This window comes from Helianthus annuus, chromosome 7 (genome assembly GCF_002127325.2).
Source record: "Helianthus annuus cultivar XRQ/B chromosome 7, HanXRQr2.0-SUNRISE, whole genome shotgun sequence".
Lineage (NCBI taxonomy): Eukaryota > Viridiplantae > Streptophyta > Magnoliopsida > Asterales > Asteraceae > Helianthus > Helianthus annuus.
The window spans coordinates 136568893-136593005 of record NC_035439.2 but is presented as its reverse complement, the minus strand read 5'-3'; the positions used below and the strand labels follow the sequence as shown (position 1 = coordinate 136593005).

Genomic DNA, 24113 nt, shown 5'->3' with positions numbered 1-24113 from the left:
CACTGTTGCCATTTTAGTCCAAGTAGGTTAACTCCATCCATTTTTTCTGTTAATGAGAAGGACAATTCGGTCATTTTATATGAGATTCTATTAAGTAGAAGGGGAATTCGGTCATATAAAATGACCGAATTGCCCTTCTCGTTGACATAAAAAATGGATAAAGTCAGTAGACTAAAATGGCAACGGTGAAATATTTTTGGATCCACAGGCAAAAAATGAAACATTTAGACTAAATTGACAAAATTGCCCAAATCACAAGAAATAAAATGACATTTAACTCTTAATTATTCTAATATAACACTACTTTAACACACAGTCATCCAAGCATTAAATATGGTTTTTTCTTTTAACCAGCCCGACCGGTTGCTTCAACCGAAAAACATAAACAAGATAATTCAACCTTTGGAGGCGATATGCGAACATAACTGGAGACATGGTGTGTTCTTGATCCGACCAATCCACCCCCGTCCGCAAAAAGGGTTAAGACACATTGTTTACTTAATGGTATACACGCAAAACAAATATTCTTGTGTTCTTTTTAAAAAATATGTAATATAACAAACTGGGGTAGCCCAGTTGGCCATCGACACCCACCTCTTCCCAGAAGTACCAGGTTCGAGTCTTGGGAGTGACATATGTCGCCCAGGGTAAGAACTCGACAAAGGGATTTCACAGCGGAGCTGGCTTGGTCGGGTAGCGGCTCTCGGAGTGGGATCACTCCGGCGGTTGGAAGGACCGTGCACTATCCCCCCCCCCAAAAAAAATATATATATATATATAGGGTTGGGCTATATTGGAAAACCCTAAATATTTAGGAAACCCGGGAAACTCAAAGCTCCCGACTTTTTTTTTTTTTGAAAAAAATAACACATGTAATATACATGTTTTTAAGAGTTTTGGGCCAAAAAAATCAAAAAAGCGCCGAAGGTTTTTTTTTTAAAAAAAACAAATTTCAGCAACTTTCAGCATTTTTTGTCTAACACATGTTAGTCAACGAAGTTTTTGAAACTTGTTTATTTTTTTTAAAAAAAAGTACTCGGCGCTTTTTTGTTTTTTTTTTTTTGGCCCAAAACTCTTAAAAACATGTATATTACATGTGTTATTTTTTTCAAAAAAAAAAGTCGGGAGCTTTGAGTTTCCAGAGTTTCCTAAGAATATAAGGGTTTCTGTCTAGCATTACCATATATATATATATATACTAGTCGTTTACCCGCGCGATGCGGCGGGAGTGCGATTTACAATAGGATACTGGTTTACCGTTAGTTTATCAGTCGTTTTGTGATATATTACATTGTACGTCTCTTAGTTTTCTTAATTGTAGCATCGGTGTAAAACATCGGCTCACTTTTCATTTTTGGAATATACAGTGCAAGTTATTACACATGTAATTTTTTTGGTTTAGTTCTATGTTCTAGGGTTGCATCTAAGATCGGAAGCTACGTTTTAAACTGTAGTTATAATTATAATTTGACATTAATTCATCTAACCCAAAGTTGAATGATAAAAGGCTTGAGTTACAAAGAAAAAAGACGATGATAAATACAAGTCCCAAAAACCGTTGCATAGTATGTACATATAGAAAATAAAATGTCATAAAAACTTTACCACAATAAAAGAAAGGGAGAAATAACATTAGTTCAGTATCATATGCATATGTGCCCTGTCCAATTACATTTCACAGGACCTCCACTTGGAAGCATGACTCGAGCAACCGAAGCAATAGGAAGCGAATCCATTGTTTTGCAGTTAGATCACCAAAGGGCCTGATGTTTGTGATATGCTACCGGCCCATGTAGACTAATGAAAAACAAAAAAAAAGTCTCATAAACATGCTTAAAATGTGTAAATGGCATATAAGTATATAACAAGCTGGGTTTATAAATCTAAAATTTAGATACCTGCAATCTTGGAGATTATGCTAAGTTGTCAAACTGGGATTTGTAGGTTGCATAAGCTATAGTTGATGTTGAAGCTGAAAATCGCCTATTGAGACAACATTTGAGCCCATGCTGTAGCTGATTGAAGCCCAGCTGCATCATTTGATGCTTGTCACGCTCAGCAGAACCCTGTTCCGTTATTCCTACAACATTATTTATCTAAAATTACATATTAATGACTACAGGCTCAATAACAATAGCGCATGTATTAATGTCAAATTTAAATAAAAAAACTATCAACTTCAGACTCATTTATAAATATCAAGTTCATTTACACGCTATTCCATCCGTTATAGTGGATAAGGTCATAGATTTCACATCTAAACATGTAATCCTACAATAGACATTAGTATATCCAACTCTATGTAGTCATTTTATAGTCAAATAAATATACAGTGTTAGCCACTCTTAGCTTGATAGAAAAACAAAAAAGTGACAGATTTACCTTTACAATCTTTGAACAAGCCCAAGGTAGCTTCTCTCGCAACAATGACCAATTCAACTCGTTTGGGCATTACATATACAAAACTCTCTTATATCACTTGATGGCATTAAAAGATCTTTCATTGACCTGGGCATTCTGGTAGTCCTGTGATAGACCAAAAACAAACTTATCTCATATACAATAATTGAAAGCATCTGATATTAGACGACATAGAAATTGATATATACTCATTGAGATACTAAATTGAACCAATAGAAATTGATATTAGACGTCGATGCGGCTGCGCTCACTGCGCCGTTGCGTTGGGCTCGCTGGGGTTGTGCTCGCTTATGCAGAAATTTTGTTACCTGGTTCTATTAAAATGTTCCATATTATAACCACTATAAAGTATAAACGAAACCAGTTTAAAACTAAAATGTACCTCTGAATCGCCTCCAGCAATAGTATCCCATGTCTGCATCTGTCATTTAAAAAAAATCTTATTAATTGTGTTTCGGTCTCAAAACAACAGAAGAATGTTATATATATATTTTTTTGAACTGCAACAAACTTTATATATAAATATAAAGCAACCAGCCACTGGCTGGAATACAAGGAGGAAAAGCAAATTACAACAGAGCCCCAACATTAAACGAAACCCAGCTATCCCACTCAAGGGAAGCTTTACTCGATCTATACTTAATCCAAACAAAGGCGTCTTCTTTTATCTCACATGGTCAGTTAATCAGTTATGAGGCGAATAGAAGCACCTGACGCCCGTTCATTGTCACCAGTTTACTCAGGCGAATAAAAGCACCCGAAATACCTTTGTGTGAAAAATGAAATACGTGTGGGTCTTATGACGGGTTAGGTCTGTTTGGATCAAAACAGGTTCTTTTACTTGAAAGAACTTGTCCCATAGCATTTTAAACGGTAATGGGCCAGGAGTCAAAAACATGAAAGCGACTTTCGCGTTCTTTGGAGCAGCAGGAGATGATTTCAAAATTTCCGTGATGACCACCCGAGCTGTGTTTTCTTCATCTGTTAATTCTCTGGAAGGAACTGCTGGAGTGTTTTCAAGATCGGAACAGCCACGGGACAGAAAGATATAGCAGGCAGCAGTATTCCTGGGCTGGTAGATATATAATCCAACTAAAAATATGCTGACTAAGCACACTAATATAATAACCCAGTTTGGCCCTTTAAAATTTCGTCGTTGTCGAACACCAGACATCATTATATATCTTTTAAGCTTCCACGCCATGCTCTAGCTGTCTTCATTTAGCAAAAAGGCATCACACGTACGAGAATACCAAAAAAATTATGATTTATTTAGAACTTGTGAGACCAAGGTATTAAATAGGAAAGGTTTATTTTCTTCCAATCATGAAATTCATCCCCATCAAGCCTGCATCTGAAAGACATGTGAAAAAAGGAATCAAGTTGGTGTATTCAGTGGTGCTCAAACATTTATAAGATGAATGCTTTTTACATGCTAGATAAATTTGATTAATTTTCAATAATTGATGTCAACAACTACTTAATATCTACCTTACAATCTATACCTTGGTTTGGAAGGCATACATACTTTCCTTCACAGGTACCTTCACAAGTAGATTGCCCTTTCCTTCACTGAAGCAGAGCTCCTCATCTCTTCACAGGATGATGCAAAAGGTGTTCTTCTAATGGAATCCACAATGGTTCATTTTTTTGTGTTTAAATTGGACCTGTTTGAATTAATAGGATTGTAAATGTTTGAATTTTAGCAACAAAAAAAAACACACACACCTTGGAACTTTTGGATTATATAAGCACCTTAAAACTCACAAATGCATCAGCCATAGAACTTTTTTATCCTCTCCTACAAAATTATAAATAAATAAGTAAATGAAGGTTATATAGACTAAGGCCCATATGCTGATCGTACCTGGTGACAACTCCCATTTTCTGCATTCCACATAGATCTGTAAATCATATACAAACCTTCCGGTCTAAGAACTTTCACCACTGCACGTCTTCAATTTGTTCTATAACACAAAAAATAGCAACCAAACGATATAAAGAAAGTGTACGACCAAAAAAAAATACAGGCAGATTACTTACCATTGTCGACAGAGATGACAACATGTAGTGAAAAGGTTTCACCGGAACCCTAGTCTCCTCGCCAAAATCCCCATCTGTCGTGCGTTGCTGCTCACTTGATTAACAACCTTCACCAAATCAGTGCTTGTGGGCCAAAAACATAAGAAACAATGTTGCGTGCATCAGAGCGCATTATGCGATGAGCGCATCATGCGAAATGCGCGCAATATACTCGCATCACGTAAACACAACGCATCAGTTGTAGTGATGCGCTCTCATCAGCGCATCGGACGCATCACGCATTATGCGCGCATTTTAAAACCAAGGCGGCCAATGAACCAAGATCCAATAACATCACCTCATTAGCTTATGGAGATGCAGTTTCATTTATGGTATCATCTCCGATTACCCAACTTTGCTTCAAACGATAATTATACCGGTCAAAGACATGGATTAAACCACTCTAAGAATGTGTAAACTTGTGATTTTAATACTGAAATATGTACACTGTACAGACTATAGTTATGTCGAAATCAACTGGAAGTAAAAGTTCATGTTATGTAAATGTACCATATAACAACTATTACTAAAACCTTGCCACCTTGCCTCTGTTCACATCTTTCGATCAACATTCCCTTCAGCTGCTGCTAGCTACTGCTGCAGATATCTCAATCACAGTTTTAGTCTGCACAAGTCTTTAAGGTCCATGACCTCCCTGCTTTCCTTATTCAATTGAGCCGCACCAAGTTCGACGGTTGAAGCGTGTTAAGCAAACTTCAACCTACAAACCGTAGAGCTGCACAATAAGAGTATCACAATTAGTATAATTCATTGAAAATTAAAAACTGAAAACAAATTATGTGTTTGAACTTTAAACAAAGAGATGGGGTCTCACTTGACTGTCAATGTAGCACCGTATATCCTTCCATAGTCCTGTTGTTTTAAACTTCTCCTGAAATGATGTCGAAATTCCCATTTAATACAAAATTCAATGATTTTTAAAACCTTTAAACGTCAAAAACAAAATCAATTACCCCTAAACCATGTGGGGAATCAGATCGAGATGGCTAGTAGTCGAATCAGCAATTGGATCAAACCAATCCTAAAAAAACAAAGTAACAGCAAAACTACTTTTAATTAGAGAGATTCAAAATTAAATCATATTAAGCGATGACTATTTGGTATGTGCATGCACTCACCATAACTCCCATCATCATTTCGGCGCCAATACCGCACATAACAAAGGTCACGTGGCCACACAAATCTATAACAGAAACACCCACAAAGATTCAGAGGTTAGCCCTTTTCAACCAGAGTAAAGTACATATATTCTTCATGCAAAATTTGAACAGATAATTAGGTATTTTACTTTGAATTTGAAAATTGTTGCTTTGTAGTGAAGCAAAACCACTCGTTTGGAACCGCATCTGTTGGTGTCGGAGGCTTATTCCTGAAAGCTAGAATGTTAGTTCTGTCCATGTTGAGGCTGTCCGCCAGCCGATTCCTGTATGCTTCCTTCGCCGGTGAGCTTGCAATCGGATTCTCCTTACAAACAAAACCATAATTCAGTAACCGATTAGATCAAACAAAAAGCCCTAATTATGAAACAGAAATTACGTTTTCTCTATAAATCTCACAGAACATTAAAATAATCACAAAACCAACACAGATCTAAAAGTATTATCACAGATCTAAAAGAATTATCACAGATTCACAGATCTAAAAGTATTATCACAGATCTAAAAGTATTAAAACAGATCTAAAAGTATTATCACAAATCTGACAAAGCCCTAATGCAAGAAATTAAAATTGGTCCATTCACAGATCTGACAAAGCCCTAATTATCAAACAAAAAGCCCTAATGTTGATCCATTCACAGAACATTAAAATAATCACAAAACCAACACAGATCTAAAAGTATTATCACAGATCTAAAAGTATTATCACAGATTCACAGATCTAAAAGTATTATCACAGATCTAAAAGTATTAAAACAGATCTAAAAGTATTATCACAGATCTGACAAAGATTAAAAAAAAACGTACAAAATAGGGTTAAAAACATGACCTGTTCCATGGATGAAAGGGGAGAAGACGGTGATGGCAAAGACAGGTTCCATGGATGAGCGGTGGAGGTGCGATGGAGGTGCGGTGGAGGTGCTTCAGTTATGCGGTGGAGGATCTAGGGTTTAGAGAGTGAAAGAATTGTGAAGCGGCGGATGAAATTGTGGTTTAGATCTGTGATAATAAGAATATATTGGATCCATCAAACAAAAACCGGGTCAAGTTGATCCGCTAAGATCCGCGTGGTATCATCAGGTGTTGAAAACAAGTTTTCAACACTTGTGCTTAAGAGGTTTGTACAATGGGCTTTAAAGAGTTGTAAAGTGGCAAAAGACCATTCTATCCTTCCTATATGCTTTATAAAGTAGTATAGATATATATATATATATATATATATATATATATATATATATATATATATGTAACTAGGTTATCACCCGCGAACTTTGCGGGTAGAAAAATTTACTTTATATTAATCGAGTTATGTCATTAAATAAAATAAAAATACATGTTTTCAAACTTAATTTTTTTATAATTGTTTTGAATTGAAAGTTGTAGTCAATGGGTTGCGAGTAAGGTCAGAAACTTCGGGCAAGAACCGGAGGCAGAAACTTGCCTCTCTGAACGACCCATGAAACAAAAAAAAAACTTTTCTTTTTTATAATAAAATATACACATGAAGTTGTTCGAACCTGCAAAACAAACTCATTTAATTAAATTTAGAAGTTAATTAAAAGTTTAAATTAGAAAATATAAACAACAAAAACTTTATTCATTAAAATATACACATGAAGTTGTTAACCTGAGCTTCACCAACATCTCTGCATCATCGACATCGCAGAGTACATCCAAAATCATTTAACATCCTAAACCTGTAACAACCACCCAGATAAGAGACTTAATCTTCCAAGTACCTCGAATGGTTTGTCGGATCATTCAAAATCCAGTATGTTTAACGCAACTTCACAGCTCTATGAAACAATCGGCTCTGGATCTTTGGAGAATTCCTCAAATAGAGATATACATTGGTCATCTACAAAAATGGTTTATTAAGGTCAGAAACATCAAGTTTTTCATAAAAGTGTCCCGAGTCAACCAAACACAGCCGTTTTGACCCTAAAAACCATGTTTGACTACCTACCCAATATAGTCCATTTTCCAAAAAATATTATTAGAAAGTATACTAGATTTTAGAAGCATGGTTACCTTATATTTTTGGTTTTAAAAATGTGGCAACTCTCTCTCTCTATCCTCTTTTCTCTGTATTAAATTATTCTTTTTTTCCTTTTCCTTTCAGTTTTTCGTTCAGAATATAATTCAAATTATAACAACCTCTCATTTTTTATACTTAAATGTAAATCTAATTGTTCAAACTTATTTGTCTACAATCAACAAAATCTCATATAACCAGCAATTTCATGCACAATCAAAGGTGTCACAATCAAACACAAACATAATTCAATCTACACATTTCTCAAAACACAATCTCTAACATCACTAACCTGTAGCAATTATTCAAAACCCTAACTAATGTGTTGTGCACTCACTAATATCTGCTACACATGTCTCACTTATTCATCTTCACAACTTCAAACACATCTTATCTAACACCTTATGCCTATCAACAAAATCTCATATATACATAAACCTTGAATATTACTCAAACACATCTTATTTAATGAATCAAAATAAAAACACATAAACCTTGAATATTACTCAATTTATGACTACTATCCCACAAAACAAAACTTTGTCAACAAATTATACTAACTTATGCAATGGTAAACCATAAAAATAACAAATTAATTTAGATGATTAGCCTTGCAGAAAACCCAAATCGGGAAAGTTTACCAGAATCATTAACGAAAAAAATCAGACTCAGATTGGGTTACTCAAGCGGATATTAATCACGAAAAAAATCAGACTCAGATTTCCATTACTTCAAAATTTAAATTTAAAATAATGATTGAATTCAAAATTTAAAATTTAAAATCTGAAAATCAAATCACTAATATCCAATCCCGTAAATCAAGCAAACTTATTAGAAAAATCTAACCTTTCAAATTTAAATTCAATATACAGATTCGAAATTTAAAATCAAACACATTAATGGCAAACTTTCAAATCTAATAAGTTCTGTTCAAACTTATTTGTCTACAATCAACAAAATCTCATATAACCAACAATTTCATGCACAATCAAAGGTGTCACAATCAAACACAGACATAATTCAATCTACACATTTCTCATAACACAATCTCTAACATCACTAACCTGTAGCAATAATTCAAAACCCTAACTGATGTGTTGTGCACTCACTAATATCTGCTACACATGTCTCACTTATTCATCTTCACAACTTCAAACACATCTTATATAATACCTTATGCCAATCAACAAAATCTCATACATCAATCAGCAATACAATGCACATTCAAAGACCTCACAATCAATTTCAAACATCAATCAATATACAAAATTTCTCAAGGCACAAATTTTAATATCACTAACCTAATGCGCTACTACTCAATAATGTGTCGGTGCCATGAAAAAACATCATAACCTTAACTAATGTGTTAACTTACCAAGGCTCAAGGTTGTATATTTTCCCAAGGCACAAATTTTAATATCACTAACCTAATGCGCTACTACTCAATAATGTGTCGGTGCCATGAAAAAACATCATAACCTTAACTAATGTGTTAACTTACCAAGGCTCAAGGCTGTATATTTTCCCAATGTTGTTTGTCCGACGCATCGTCACAAATCTGAGTCAATCAAATTATTAGTTAAAACCCAATAAACAAAGTATACTAATATCCAATCCCGTAAATCAAGCAAACTTATTAGGAAAGACTAACTTTTCAAATTTAAATTCAATTTACAGATTCGAAATTTAAAATCAAACACATTAATGGCAAACTTTAAAATTTAAATTTAACATAATAATTGACTTCGAAATTGAAAATTTAAAATCAAACACAATAATGGTTTATTCCAAAATTTAAATTTAGAATAATGATTAACTTCAAAATTTAAAATTTAAAATCTGAAAATCAAATCATTAATATCTAATCCCGTAAATCAAGCGAACTTATTAGGAAAGTCTAACCTTACCAAGCAAAACCAACCGACATGGTACCAATTTACAGCAATAGCAAGCATATCTCTGTCCAACATAGTTGTAGCCAAAAACTCCGGACCATCCAAAATAAACACCTAATGAATCAAAATAAAAACACATCCCTAAAATTACAAATAATATAGTTAAATCATCTCATAAAAAACATCAGGATTTCAAAGCATTCAAAATTTAAAATCAAACACAATAATGGTTTACTTCAAAATTTAAATTTAAAATAATGATTGACTTCAAAATTTAAAATTTAAAATCTGAAAATCAAATCACTAATATCCAATCCCGTAAATCAAGCAAACTTATTAGGAAAGTCTAACCTTTCAAATTTAAATTCAATTTACAGATTCAAAATTTAAAATCAAACACATTAATGGAAAACTTTCAAATTTAAATTTAAAATAATGATTGATTTCAAAATTTAAAATTTAAAAATCAAATCACTAAGGAAACATACCAAAAATATAGGATCATATTCCTCAATCAACTTTAACAATGAATAAGAGTTGTTTTTAGGATCCATAACTGCAAAGGAAGTAACCATTGTTTTAAAAAATATATAATGGTAATATATTTATAGAAACAAAGTCTATTTACAGAAACTGAATCATAATTCCGAATACAAAAATAATCTTTAACAACAGTAATTAGTTCATAGAAACAAAAACAACTTTAAAATTGAAATCAAAGGCATCTTTAAAGAATTAACAACTAACTAAATACAAAAATTATAACTCAATGACTCACGATAAATCATCATCACTAATTTTAAGACATTGACATATGGAAGTTGTTCTCCCCACAATAAGGTTGCAAAATCATATTGTATTTCCTATCAATCGAAACAAAAAAAAACATATAAGTTGCAATAACTTATTGTGTGCACAAAACTGAAAACTTAAGAAACATACCAAAAATATAGGATCATAGTTCTCAATCAACTTTAACAACGAAGGAGCGTTGTTTTCATGATCCATAACTGCAATGGAAGTAACCACTGTTTAAAAAATATAACGGTAATCTACTTATAGAAACAAAGTCTATTTACATAAACCGAATCATAATTTCGAATACAAAAATCATCTTTAACAACACTAATCTATTTATAGAAACAAAAACAACTTTAAAAATAAATTAAAGGCATCTTTAAAGAATTAACAATTAACTAAGTACAAAAATCATAACTAAATACAAAAAATTATAACTCACAAAACAAACCATAAGAACTTCAAAAGATAATCACATAAAATTTCAAATTAACACCTAAAGACAAAAATAAAAAAGAAAGACTATACATATCAAAAAACAAACAACACCAACAAAACTGAACTAACCTGTTTTTGGTCGACGAACAATTCGAAAAATATAGGATCATAGTCCTCAATCGACTTTAATAACGAAGGAGCATTGTTTTCATTATTCATAACTGCAAAGGAAGTAACCATTGTTTAAAAAAAATATAACGGTAATCTATTTATAGAAACAAAGTCTATTTACAGAAACCGAATCATAATTTCGAATACAAAAATCATCTTTAACAACACTAATCTATTTATAGAAACAAAAACAGATTTAAAAAGAAATTAAAGACATCTTTAAAGAATTAAAAACTAATTAAATACAAAAATTATAACTAAAATACAAAAAATTATAACTCACAAAACAGTGCAAGATATACCTTTTCTTCAACTTCTCATAGGAACCCATTCAATAGTTCCTTGTAGGGGAAAGAGTCTGAAAGAAGCTCTTCACCTAAAATTACAAAACACAAAAAGTTTGTGAGATATGCAACTCGAGTACAAAAACAATAGTCAAAGACTCGAAGCATCCCTAAAATTACAAATAATATAGTCAAAGCATCTCATAAAAAAACATCAAGATTTTAAAGCATACAAAATTTAAAATCAAACACAATAATGGTTTACTTCAAAATTTAAATTTAAAATAATGATTGACTTCAAAATATAAAATTTAAAATCTGAAAATCAAATCACTAATATCCAATCCCGTAAATCAAGCAAACTTATTAGGAAAATCTAACCTTTCAAATTTAAATTCAATTTACATATTTGAAATTTAAAATGAAACACATTAATGGAAAACTTTTAAATTTAAAATTTAAATAGAAACCTTAATTCCGGAAAAATTATCATACTAAAAATAAATCACTAAAATTTAAATTTAAGGTTTCAAAAAAAAAAATCATTAACAAAATTTAAAATTGCTCAAAAATATAAATTTAAAATTTGAATTCCGGAAATAGAAACCCTAATTCCGGAAAATAATCATACTAAAAATAATTCACTAACGAAATTTAAAATTGATCAAAATTTTAAATTTAAAATTTAAATTCCGGAAATATAAATAGAAACCTTAAAATTTTAAATTTGAGGTTTCAAAAAACGTAACACCATTTATTTATAGAAACAGAAACCTTAATTCCGCAAAATTATCATACTAAAAATAAATCACTGACGAAATTTAAAATTGCTCAAAATTTTAAATTTAAAATTTAAATTAGAAACCTCAAAATTTAAAATTTAAAATTTGAATTCTGAAAATTATATCACTAACATCCAATGCCATAAATTATCATACTAAATATAAATCACCATTTATTTGCTATAAGTTTAAAACAAAATAAAAAAAGATAAATATCAGTTTACTTAAAATATGATTAGTAATTAGAATACACATAAACGTACCAAAAATATCGGGTTATCTTCATCAATAAGCTTTAAAAATGAAGGACTGTTGTGCAAGGGATGTATATCTGAAAAATATATATGAAGGTTTTTAAAAAAATAAAACGGTAAAGTATTTATAGAAAAACAATCAATATTCCTAAATCAACAATCAATAAGCTTTAAAAGATAATTTAATCAATTGAGAAACTTCCAAATTCAAAAATAAAAAGAAACGGTTTAAAAAAAATAAAAAATATTTATTTTTTAGAACGAAAATCAATATTCCGAAGACAAAAACATTATACCGGATGAAAAAATATCAGACCACTGTAAATCTTCATCAACACAATCAAAAAACAGCGGACACAATCAAAACATATCATCATCAACAACAAACTAAAAGACTGTAAATAAAAATATGAGTAACATGAGAACAAAATCAAAACATCAACAAAATATCATTTCATATGATTGGAATCGGATAATGCAAAATCATCATCAACAAACAACGAAAAAAAATAAATACCGAACAGAAAGGATAAAATCAAACCTACACAAACTTAAAAAAAAGAAAACAACTATAACATTTAACTAACCTCTGTTGTTTCACGAATGATCGGAGTCCGATTTTATCCAAGATTTAGGGTTCCACATGAAAAACAAAATCAACAAAAATCAGTAACTTTGATATATGTAGATGATGATAATAAAACTCTGATCTTGATTTTGTTTGCAAAAAAAAAAAAAAAAACAGAAAGATAAATGTTCAATCGCTAGATTAAAGACACACAATAGATAAACAACAAATTAAAACAACATACCTTCAATTTTTATGATCGGATCTACAAAGTTTAGGACAAAGAAGAAGTTAATAGCATTCGACACAATCTTTATAAAATCAAGTTTCTATAGAATTGAATAACATAAATAAAGTAGATTTAGGATCGATTGTGTAGATTACAATCGTAAAACAAAGAAATCAGAAACAATAAAATCAAAAACATAGAAACATACCTTTGATTGGTTAATAGGATTGATTTGTGTGAAGAAGATGATGTTGCAGAGATTTGGCTATGGTTTAGAATTGAGGATCTTGGTGGTGGTGATAGGAGAGAGGATGCAACTTAGTTTTTTAGGGTTTGTAAAGTGTGTGCAAGAAGAATGAGAAAAAAAAGGAAATATATACTATGACCCGAATTCGAAAAACCCGACCCAACTCAATTCGGATCCCGCCTTTTTTCCTTGGAATCGTGATTATACAAAGCAAATTGGGATTTCCCTCCTAAACCAAATTGCCACATCAGCCTAGATGGCCAAAGACAAATGACACATAGCCCAAATCCATCTCATTTATATATATATATATATAGATATATCCTTTTATAGTGTAAATCGTATCAAAACAAAATGCAAAAAATATGTAATATATCCTTTTATAGTGTAAATCGTATTAAAACAAAATGCATGTCTGTTTAATGTTTACTAGTGAATTAATTAAATCTTAGGCTAAAGGGTGTGAAGGTCATGGTTGAGATATGATTCGTCACGTAGGAACATGAATGGAAGGCTACGCCACCCCCTTACATGATCCACCATGATTTGCATGGATTAAACCATGACAACCATGGTCCTCATTTCCATTTTTCAAGAAATCATTTCCTTTTTCTTTACACAAAGATAAATTAAAATAAATAAGAGGATAATGGTTTGGGTCATGACCATACCCTTATAGTATTGGTTTTGGATGGCGGATAAAAGGTGAGTAAAATGACAGTGAAGTGAAAAGTCATGGTGGTCATGAGGATAATGACCACACTCTATAGCCTTATAAAAACTTTTCCAAAATTGAATCCAAACATAATTTGTTAGTTAAAGACGTAAAGTTGGTGAATTAATTAAATCTTATAAAAACTTTTCCAAAAGTGAATCCAAACGTAATTTGTTAGTTAAAGTTGGTCGTACACAATGAATTAATAGGAAATTATGTAAAACATTATTCAATATAAAAAGAAGGAGATCTCATTATACCATTTCAATAACATTAGCAAATTAGTACTCCTGTTTCTATATTTAATATGTTAAAATTCAATTTTAATGCCATCTATTATTGACTTTAGACATTCAAGTAGACATTCAAGTAAATTTCTTTAACAAAACATAGCATATACAAGTAAAAGCACATGCATATATACATGAGCGAAAATCAAATAAAAGACCCAAAATTCAAGAAAAGTATAATCTGAATAATTGATCAAGTCAAACTAAACAATAAAATAAATGTTATATAGACATTTTAAAGTTTAAATCTAGTTTTTTTAATTTTTTTAACACAATAACTTTTGTATTTCATTAGTTAAAAACGTTGCATCGTAAAATCACAAATCCCATTGTTTTTAAAAACGTTTAACAAGTTCATGCCCAGTAAATCTAACACTATAAGTCTATAACAATACTTTCAAACGTATACGTTTCTTACGTTTCTTTCGTCGATTAGACACGTTACTTTCCTGATTACTTCCTAAGATTTTTAGGCCGTACGTATTTTGTAGTGATGGCGCCTCATGGGTGTGAACACGATTTTGACTAATAAACAAACTTATGATAATGATTTAATTTATACTTTTCCATACCCAAAAAAAAAAGAAAAAAAAAAGCAAACAACAATTAATTTTGGATCCGGACCGTTTGAAGCAATTTTCACGAACAAGCCTACGCAAAATCAGCATACTATATAAATCCAAATCCACCCCTTGTATACAAATCCAGTTAATCAACCGATCAATCATCAACCCCCTTTGATTCTGTTATTATCCCCAATTGGGTTTTCAAAACCCTAATTTTTCAACATTCTTGAAATCGGATCAATTGATTGAAATCGAGCAATTGGGTGTTGATTAAAGTGGTTGAATTGTTGGAAAGTCTGAATCTTGGCGGATCTTGTGATCTGGGTATGATGAAATTGGGGGGATTGGTTAGAATTAGAATTAGGGTTAGGGTTTGTTGTTTATGGTTGTTGAGGAATTAGGGGATTGTTGATTCATTATGCAGCTACACTTCTCACCTAGCATGAGAAGTGTAACGATATCGAGCAGTAATGGGCTTATTGATTTGATGAAGATCAAGGTTGCAGCTCGTCATATTTCTTACAGGACTTTGTTTCATACTATTTTGTTTCTTGCTTTCTTGTTGCCGTTTGTGTTTATTCTTACTGCTTTGGTTACCCTTGAAGGTGTCAACAAGTGCTCATCTATAGGTATGTTGTCTTGATCTGTTTTTTTTTTTTTTTTTTTTTTTTTTTTTTTTTTTTTTTTTTTAAAATTGTGTGTGATTATTGTGATATTGGGATTGGTTTCTAGATCTTGAAAAGTTGTGGTGGTTGTTTCTTGATTTCATCAGTTTGGTGTTTCTAGATCTTGATTTGGGTTATTGACATTGTCAAAATTCTGGCAACAAGTGCTAGATTTTGGATTCTTTTTAAGTCAAATGTTGACTTGATGAGGATTGTTATGTGGTATTTCGGTTTATTAGTTTAACAAGCAATTTGATTTGGTTTTGATCTTTCTAGTTTTGAGTATATAGAATCGTAAATCTTGTAACATTGTTGCTTTTGATGAACTTAACCAGTGGCGAAGCTTGAGATTTCCGACCCGGGGGCGGAAGTCACTGGACCTAAAAATTTCTATAAAACCGGGGGGTTGAAAACGTATATACCCAAAAATTTCTATACGAAAACTACATACTCTCCACTACTGTGCGAAAAGTTCGGGGGGTCGGCCGCCCCCTCCCGCCCCTTAAAAGCTTCGCCCATGAACTTAACGGATGCTTGAGGTTTTTGATTTGTTGGATCACCGTCTGGATAGAATGGTGATTAAAGTGTGATCACTGACTTATTGTAGTTCCAATCCCAAATAAAGTTATCTTCCTATTTAATATATAAAACTCTTTTCATCTTTCGGTTCTTATTATCCAAGTTTTCTCAGAATACACCTTCATACACCTTCTCGTTGGTAGTTGAATTGATCCTAAATGTTTAGAAAAATCAGTTTTTTCAACATTGCAAAGTGTTCATAGGTATAGGTATGAAAAGGCTTGTAGCTTAGTTAGGGGCGGCAATTCCTGACACAACCCGAAACCCAACCTGAATTGACACGAAAAACCAGGTTTTGGGTCGGTTAACACGTCTTGTTTTTTATACGGGTCAGGTTCAGGTTGACCCGTTAACCTGTTTAAGTATTAAAAAAAATACTTTTATAATTCTTTTATTCCATTTTCCATTTTTCCGAAGATACACTTGCAATTTCCAATCAATTTTCAAGATTATCATTTTTTTTTCAAAAAAAAAAAAAAACTATTCATATTACTCATTTTACAACCCAACAACCCGCTTATAACTCGTCAACATATAAGACTCATTTAAAAAAAATGGTTTAAACATGCCGTGTTCGGGTTGACCCGAATTTATGTGTGTGCGGGTTATGGTTGAGTTTTTCTGACGTGAATAATAATATGGGTTGGGTTCGTGTTGCACGTTTCAACCCGCCAACCTGACACGATTGACACCCCTACCTACTGGTATCAAGGTGTGGAGGAAAGATGTCCCTGTTTCCCATGATGTTGAGGGTTCAAGTCCCATGGTGGTGGACAAAGGTGTAGATTTAGGAGTAGGATTAGAAGCGTGTGTCGGTGTGTGAGTTAGTCGGTAAAAAAAACATAGGTATCGTATCGGTAACACAGTAATTGTTTACGCTCACAAATCTCCATTACGAAACCTTGTTTTCCCTTAAAAAGGTTATTTTGTACCTTTGCATCTACGGTCTTCTATCCTACACATGTTTCTCTTGGTTCTTATGTACCTTTTCGGCTGGTGAATATTAATTCCATGTACCTACTATCATACTTTATTTGTTTGTGATCCATTTCTTTTTTAGGTTTTTCGGTTCGAGTTATACGGTTATACCCTTTTATAATGTTCGTATTGCATGTGGTAAGACGCTTATTAATTGATATTTCCATGCTTCAGATTGTTTAGGCAGACGTTTGGGTCCAAAGCTTCTTGGAAGGGGTGATGATTCAGGGGTAAAAAAAATACCACCGCATAGTTACTTTCACTTTTTTACTTTTTACATTTATTTCAAGAAACTTAAACCTTGCCGTTTGGTCTAACAGAGGCTTGTTAAAGACTTATACAACATCCTTAATCAAGTAAACACCGAACAAGTTCCAGCCGACCTAAAAATCCCCGATAACTTCACACATCTCGTCTCCGAAATCAACAGCAACACATACAGCGCCAAAGATTTCGCTATTGTATTGAAAGGCATGGTACGTCGGTTCACTAATATTTAGAGTAAAGTGCCATTTTAGTCTCTAAGGTTTGGCCAGTTTGCGACTTCCGTCCAAAGGTTTGTTTTTCGCATCTGGATCCAAAAGGTTTGAGATCCTGCCATTTTCATCCGGCTCGTTAACTCCATCCATTTTTCTTCGTTAAGTCAAGGTTTTTGTCCTTTTTGTTAACTTAAAGGGCAATTCGGTCTTTTTAGGGGTATTTGGTCTTTTTACATATAGTGAAAAAGGCCAACTTGCCTATTAAGTTAACAAAAAAGACAGAAATACCCTTGACTTAGCGGAGAAAAATGGATGGAGTTGACGAGCCAGATGAAAATGGCAAGATTTCAAACCTTTTGGATCCAGGTGCGGAAAAACAAACCTTTAGACGAAAGTCGCAAAACTGGCCAAACCTTAGGGACGCAAATGACATTTTACTCTAATATTTACGTTGTCTACATGTTTGAACCTAGAATACCTTTTCATTTCGTTGGTTAATGTTTTTGCTACTAAAATTGACAGATGGAGAGGTCGGAGAAGGAGATTAGAGAATCGAAACTCCAAGAACTAATGAACAAACACTTTGCCGCAAGTTCGGTCCCAAAAGGCATTCATTGTCTCTCTTTAAGATTGACCGATGAGTACTCATCTAACGCTCATGCACGGCGGCAGTTGCCGTCGCCGGAACTACTCCCGCTTCTTTCCGACAACTCATATTATCATTTTATCCTTGCAACCGACAATATTCTGGCGGCATCCGTTGTAGTCACTTCCGCAGTCCGGTCATCTCTAAAACCGGAGAAAATCGTCTTTCATGTGATAACCGATAAGAAAACTTACGCGGGCATGCACTCATGGTTTGCCTTGAATCCCATCTCCCCTGCCATTGTTGAAGTCAAAGGTGTTCATCAGTTTGACTGGTTGACCCGAGACAATGTTCCGGTTCTTGAAGCTATGGAGAATCATAACGGAATTCGAGATTATTATCATGGAAATCATGTATCCGGGGCTAACCTTGGTGACGGTACTACTCCAAGATTATTCGCGTCCAAATTGCAGGCGAGAAGCCCCAAGTACATATCGTTGCTTAATCATCTCCGCATATATCTCCCAGAGGTAACATTACACATATATAACACACACACATATATATAGAGGCTTCGGATCAAGAGAAACCCCCCCCCCCCCCCCCCCCCCCCCGCGCGAGTTGTAAGAACTCCGACTTCCCGTGCGAGTTTTGCCACCATTTTTTGCACACGCGTAGATGAAAAGTTGTAAAAAACATTTTTTTTTCCGAGCGGCACTGTAAAAAGTTGCTGACATTAGCATTTACACCCACGGCAAGGGTTTTTTACGGTGGTGTAAATCAACAAAACTATTTTTTTTTTTTTTGGAAAAGTTGATTTTTTATGATTTTTGGTAAAAACTTCTTTTGAAAAAGCCTTCGTTTTGGCCATGTTTTCTAAGTTCTCACAACTCATATGAGTTTTCATTTATCCCTAACCCTATATATATATATATATATATATATATGTATATGTATGTATATATCTCCTTCCTTTTGGTGATTTTACATGATGCATTGCTGATGTATTAACCTTCGATGCTTATCGTACGCAGCTTTTTCCGAATCTTGATAAGGTGGTTTTCTTAGATGATGATATTGTAATTCAACGTGATTTATCTCCCCTCTGGGAAATTGACCTCAATGGAAAAGTCAACGGAGCGGTTGAAACTTGTAAAGGGGAAGATTTGTGGGTCATGTCTAAACGGTTCAGAAATTACTTCAACTTTTCTCACCCACTAGTGGCTAAAAGTTTGGACCCTAACGAGTGTGCTTGGGCTTATGGGATGAATGTTTTCGACTTGCGTGCATGGAGAAAAACCAACATTAGAGAAACATATCATGAGTGGTTCAAAGAGGTACACACACAAAATAACCATGTTATGTTCATGTTTGTTTTACGTTATTTATACTTGGTAGTTGGTGCCATTTATGCAATTAATGCGGTTAAAAATCGGATATCGGTCAAGGACCGATATTTGATATATGGGTTATCGTGGTGGGATATCGGTAATTTTAATATCATGCAGAATTTATCTTCCTATACTAATAAATAAAAATCTTTTTTTGGACACGTGTCACTTTCTGATGCTTTCTCACCTTATTTCCTATTTATCTTTCATATTAAATAATAATAATAATAATTTTAAACAAAAATATTATATAAGAATAAATATTTAGATAAGGATAAACATTTGTTTTTATTATGATCATATTAAATAATAATAATAATAATAATAATAATAATAATAATAATAATAATAATAATTTTAAACAGAAAATAGATAAGAATATAAACGTTTATTTTTATTATGCAACTCGTGTAATACACGGGGTTTTAACCTAGTATATATGTATACAACAATATAACACTAACAATTCAGTGTGCTCTCCTACCATTAACAAATTAACCTTTTGCAACTTGCTAAACACTAACAATTGTAGCAAGTAGGAACTGATTAAGACTTGAAACATGAACATTTACGACGATTAATAATTAAGACTTAAAACACTAATAGCGGCAATAAGAAGAAAGACGAGTGGTAGAACTAAGAAGAAAGGTACTGATATCGGGAAAATCGGTGATATATTGGTCAAATATCGGTCATATGTCGGTCAATATTGCCGATAAGATTGGTACCGATATTTTGATCGATATTTGACACCGGTATATTACATGGGGACCAATAACCGATATATCGGTGATATATCATGGATATATCAACGATATTAACTGCATAATATACAAGTGAGAAACATATAAACAAGGTTTAAAAGAACGGAAACGAGTTTCAAGGCGTTTTCCCTCCGCCTCACGAGGCCTAAGAAGCCTCAAGGCGAAACGAGGCTTAAAGCCGAGGCGGTATTTATAAATAAATATAAAAATTATATAGTATAAAAATAAGAGCAAATTGCCAAAATTGTCCCTGAGGCTTGGGCATGTTTGCCATTTTCATCCAAAACAACTTTTTTGTACCATGTAGTCCTTCACTTTTGGGATTTTTTGCCATTTTCATCCAAACGTCTTACTTTTTTTTTTTGCCAAAACCGTCCCTGAGATTTGGGAGTTTTTGCCATTTTCATCCAAATGTTTGATAGAAAAAATAAAGCAAATTAGATGTTTGGATGAAAATGGCAAAAAAATCCCAAAAGTGAAGGACTATATTGTACAAAAAAGTTGTTTTGGATGAAAATGGCAAACATGCCCAAACCTCGGAGACAATTTTGGCAATTTACTCTAAAAATAATAATACTAACTAATTTCATCATCAGATTCATCGAAAACACACATAAAAAGGCATGAAATGGACACAAAAAGTCAAAAACAACTATCAAAATCCCCTGAGGCGCCTCATCCCCTCTAAGGCGCATATACAATAAAAACCCCATGAGGCGCGCCTCAGACTCGTTTTTTGGCCGTTCGCCTCGAGGCGCACACCTCAAGCGTTTTTTTTTTAAAACCATCCATATAAACCCTAGAAACCATAGATAAACCAATCTTGGGCCCGTGGGCTAAACACAACTAAACCTTAATTATAGTTATTAATTAGTATTAGTAATAATTATAATTAACAATGTGCATATGGGATGTTATTGCAGAACTTGAAATCAAATTTGACACTATGGAAACTTGGAACTCTCCCACCAGCTTTGATCGCATTTAGGGGCCATGTTCAACCGATTGACCCATCATGGCACATGCTAGGGTTAGGGTACCAGAAAAACACAAGCATCGAGAGCGTACAAAAGGCTGCCGTAATACATTACAACGGCCAATCAAAACCATGGTTACAAATAGGCTACGACCATCTCCGCCCTTTTTGGTCAAAATACGTCAACTACTCCAACGAGTTTGTCAAGAATTGCCACATCTTGGAGTAGTGACAATGATATAAGAAGCCGGTATCTCAATACGATTCTTTGATTGGTTAATCTGCTGATTAACGCGTCATTGGCAGGCAGCACAAGTGTATGAAGATTCATTCTTTTGGTATGTAACATAACAATTTCTTTATTTGGACAATTTTCGGCTTTTCGGGGGGGGGGGGGGGGTGAGTATATTTTTAGACATTAGGAATCATTCGGGGGATGAAGATTGAAGAATGCCAGCTGTCGGATGTAACGAGTATGCACCAGAGAAGAAAGTGGCTACCGCTACCCCTTAAAGGTTCAAACTTTAGCCTAATTAGGTGAAGAAATCAATGATTCTTTCAGTTTTTGAATTTGATAAGTCATTAAAGATCATTATTTTGTTTTCTTTTTTTTATTTTTATTTTTTTATAAAGTTTTACATATTTGTGTCCGACGATAGGTCGGAAGTGCTTTGGGTAGAGAATTTTTATTTTTAGATCACATATGGCAAGTATTTGTATTCATGAGGAAACATTTATAATGTGCAGTAAATTCTTTTTGATCCGAGATTTCATCTACTTGTTGATATACTCCTTCTTAGAGGGTTTTTTTTTTTTTTTTTTTTTTTTTTTTTTTAATTCTTAAATCCAGGATTAATTTAGTTTAGCTGTTAAGGGTAGATCTCTTGGTATGTTTTGGTCTCTAGGTTTGAGAAATTACATATTTAGTTCTCGCTGTTCGCTCAAACATAACAGCTTTAGATACCGCTAATTTACAAGCCCTTTGGTTATCGTCTTACTTTGCCTTTTTATTTCTGATTCTTGTTTATTTATGATGATTGATATGTTGTGAACGATTTAAGGTCCTAGACTCCTTGATATGTTGTTAACGATTTAAGGTCCTAGACTCCATGGCATTATAGCCTAGTGACATCTTAGGGGTGAGATAAGGCTTAAGGATAATTAGGTCTTGAGTTCGATTCTCATAAGGGGTTTTTCCCAGATTTATTGGGTTTTCTCTTGAATTGGTATATAGACATTATTATTATTGTCTGGTGGAGATGGATATGATCGAGTGGTTCCATTGATGGCACAATGATACTCGAGTGGTCCGTCAGTGATCTAAATTTGTTGTTAAAAAAAATAATAATAAATAAATTAAACTAACCCCATGATTTAAAGTTAGCAGTTGTAATTATAATACATTCAATGTAATTAAGAGTTGTTGAACCATTGACTTTACGGTTGGTGCATTAAATAGATCTTAACTATTTGACATTTATACATAACTTAACCATTCATATCTTGTTCATTGTATTAATGTTAACGTTAGACCATAGGTAATGGTTAATGCCCTTTAAACCATCAACAGACAGATTACTCTCTTACACATATTTTTTTTTGAACGGCCAACGAATCCTCCAAATGGGCTACTGGCGAAATTCACCACATCGGGATACACTCGCCTTCCGAACCGGGGAAAACCCCCACCTAGGGCCGAAGCCCGTGAACACTCACCCGAAGGCACGACAGTGCGGTGAGGTAAAACCCGCTCAGTTCAAGGATCGAACTAGCGATCGCCGCCTACTCGCCTAGTCTCCCATCATCACCAGGTGCCGCAGAAACTAAATGCTATGGGCAGGAATTGAACTTGAGTCACTTGGAACACAAGGTCTCTCCCTTACCACTCCACCACTAGCTCATTGGCTACTCTCTTACACATATGTATATTGTATTTTTTTTTTAATATAAAAAGGCGTTCGAAACTGAAGAAACATTGAAAGCAAATGATTGTGTTTTGGGGATAAATGAAAATATGATATGACAACTAATTTGGCGTGTTCGGGATGCAATAAGTAGTTAATGCGGTAAAATATTGAATATAAGTCAAGGACCGATATTTGAGATATTGGTTATCGTGGTGGGATGTCGGTAATTTTAATATAATGCTAAATTTATATATATAGCAATTTAACACTAACAATTCAGTATACTCTCCTACCATAAATAAATTAACCTTTTGCAACTTGCAAAACACTAACAATTGTAGCAAGTAGGAACTCACTAAGACTTAAACACTAATATATAATAGTAACAACTAACAACTAAGACTTAAAACACTAATAGCAGCAACAAGAGGAAAGCCAAATGATAGAAATATGAAGAAATGTATTGATATCGGGAAATCGATGATATATCCGATCAAATATTGGTTCAATATCGATCAATATTGCTGATATTATCGATACTGATTTTTTGCACCAATACATCGACATGAAACCGATATATCGCTGATATGTCGATGATATACCGAGATATTAACACATAGATTATATTACACAGCAAAATACCACGTTGAATACCATACTCACCACCGATTTACATGTTGTAACCCTTAAGTTCCCTTAATTACACAATTAAGGCACAACACTTTACACTATAAGTATAAGTCTGTAACCCTCAAGTTCCATTAAATTACACAAACAACACAAAAGTTTTTAATATAGTACCCAAGTTTTTAACACAATACCAAATCCAAGAGCG

At 33.3% G+C, this 24113-nt stretch overlaps 1 protein-coding gene and 2 long non-coding RNA genes across 16 annotated transcripts; 1 reads left to right on the top strand and 2 right to left on the bottom strand.

Annotated features, from left to right (window-relative positions):
• Positions 1-1521: 1521 nt before the first annotated feature.
• Positions 1522-6598, bottom strand: LOC110868697. 13 transcript variants are annotated; one of them, XR_002552664.2, is made up of 15 exons: positions 5813-6598; positions 5643-5707; positions 5478-5545; positions 5339-5395; positions 5014-5239; positions 4802-4861; positions 4465-4558; positions 4289-4388; positions 4177-4222; positions 3927-4088; positions 2804-3775; positions 2610-2735; positions 2383-2526; positions 1899-2080; positions 1522-1797 (listed from the first exon to the last, which is right to left on the bottom strand). It is a non-coding gene; the product is annotated as an uncharacterized LOC110868697 (long non-coding RNA). The 13 variants fall into 13 exon arrangements; XR_004862824.1 differs by having other exon boundaries at positions 4465-4551; XR_002552667.2 differs by having other exon boundaries at positions 4802-4856.
• Positions 6599-7034: 436 nt separating this feature from the next.
• On the bottom strand, positions 7035-11062 carry LOC110867359. 2 transcript variants are annotated; one of them, XR_002551544.1, is made up of 5 exons: positions 10977-11062; positions 9619-9725; positions 9218-9274; positions 7309-7539; positions 7035-7198 (listed from the first exon to the last, which is right to left on the bottom strand). It is a non-coding gene; the product is annotated as an uncharacterized LOC110867359 (long non-coding RNA). The 2 variants fall into 2 exon arrangements; XR_002551543.2 differs by lacking the exon at positions 7035-7198 and having other exon boundaries at positions 7253-7539.
• Positions 11063-14962: 3900 nt separating this feature from the next.
• Positions 14963-22142, top strand: LOC110868698 (probable galacturonosyltransferase 13). The gene is made up of 6 exons (XM_022117938.2): positions 14963-15582; positions 17350-17405; positions 17496-17651; positions 18177-18770; positions 19275-19577; positions 21319-22142. Exons 1-6 carry the CDS (start codon positions 15372-15374, stop codon positions 21598-21600), a joined length of 1602 nt encoding a protein of 533 aa, XP_021973630.1. The 5' UTR covers positions 14963-15371; the 3' UTR covers positions 21601-22142.
• The last annotated feature ends 1971 nt before the right edge of the window (positions 22143-24113 follow it).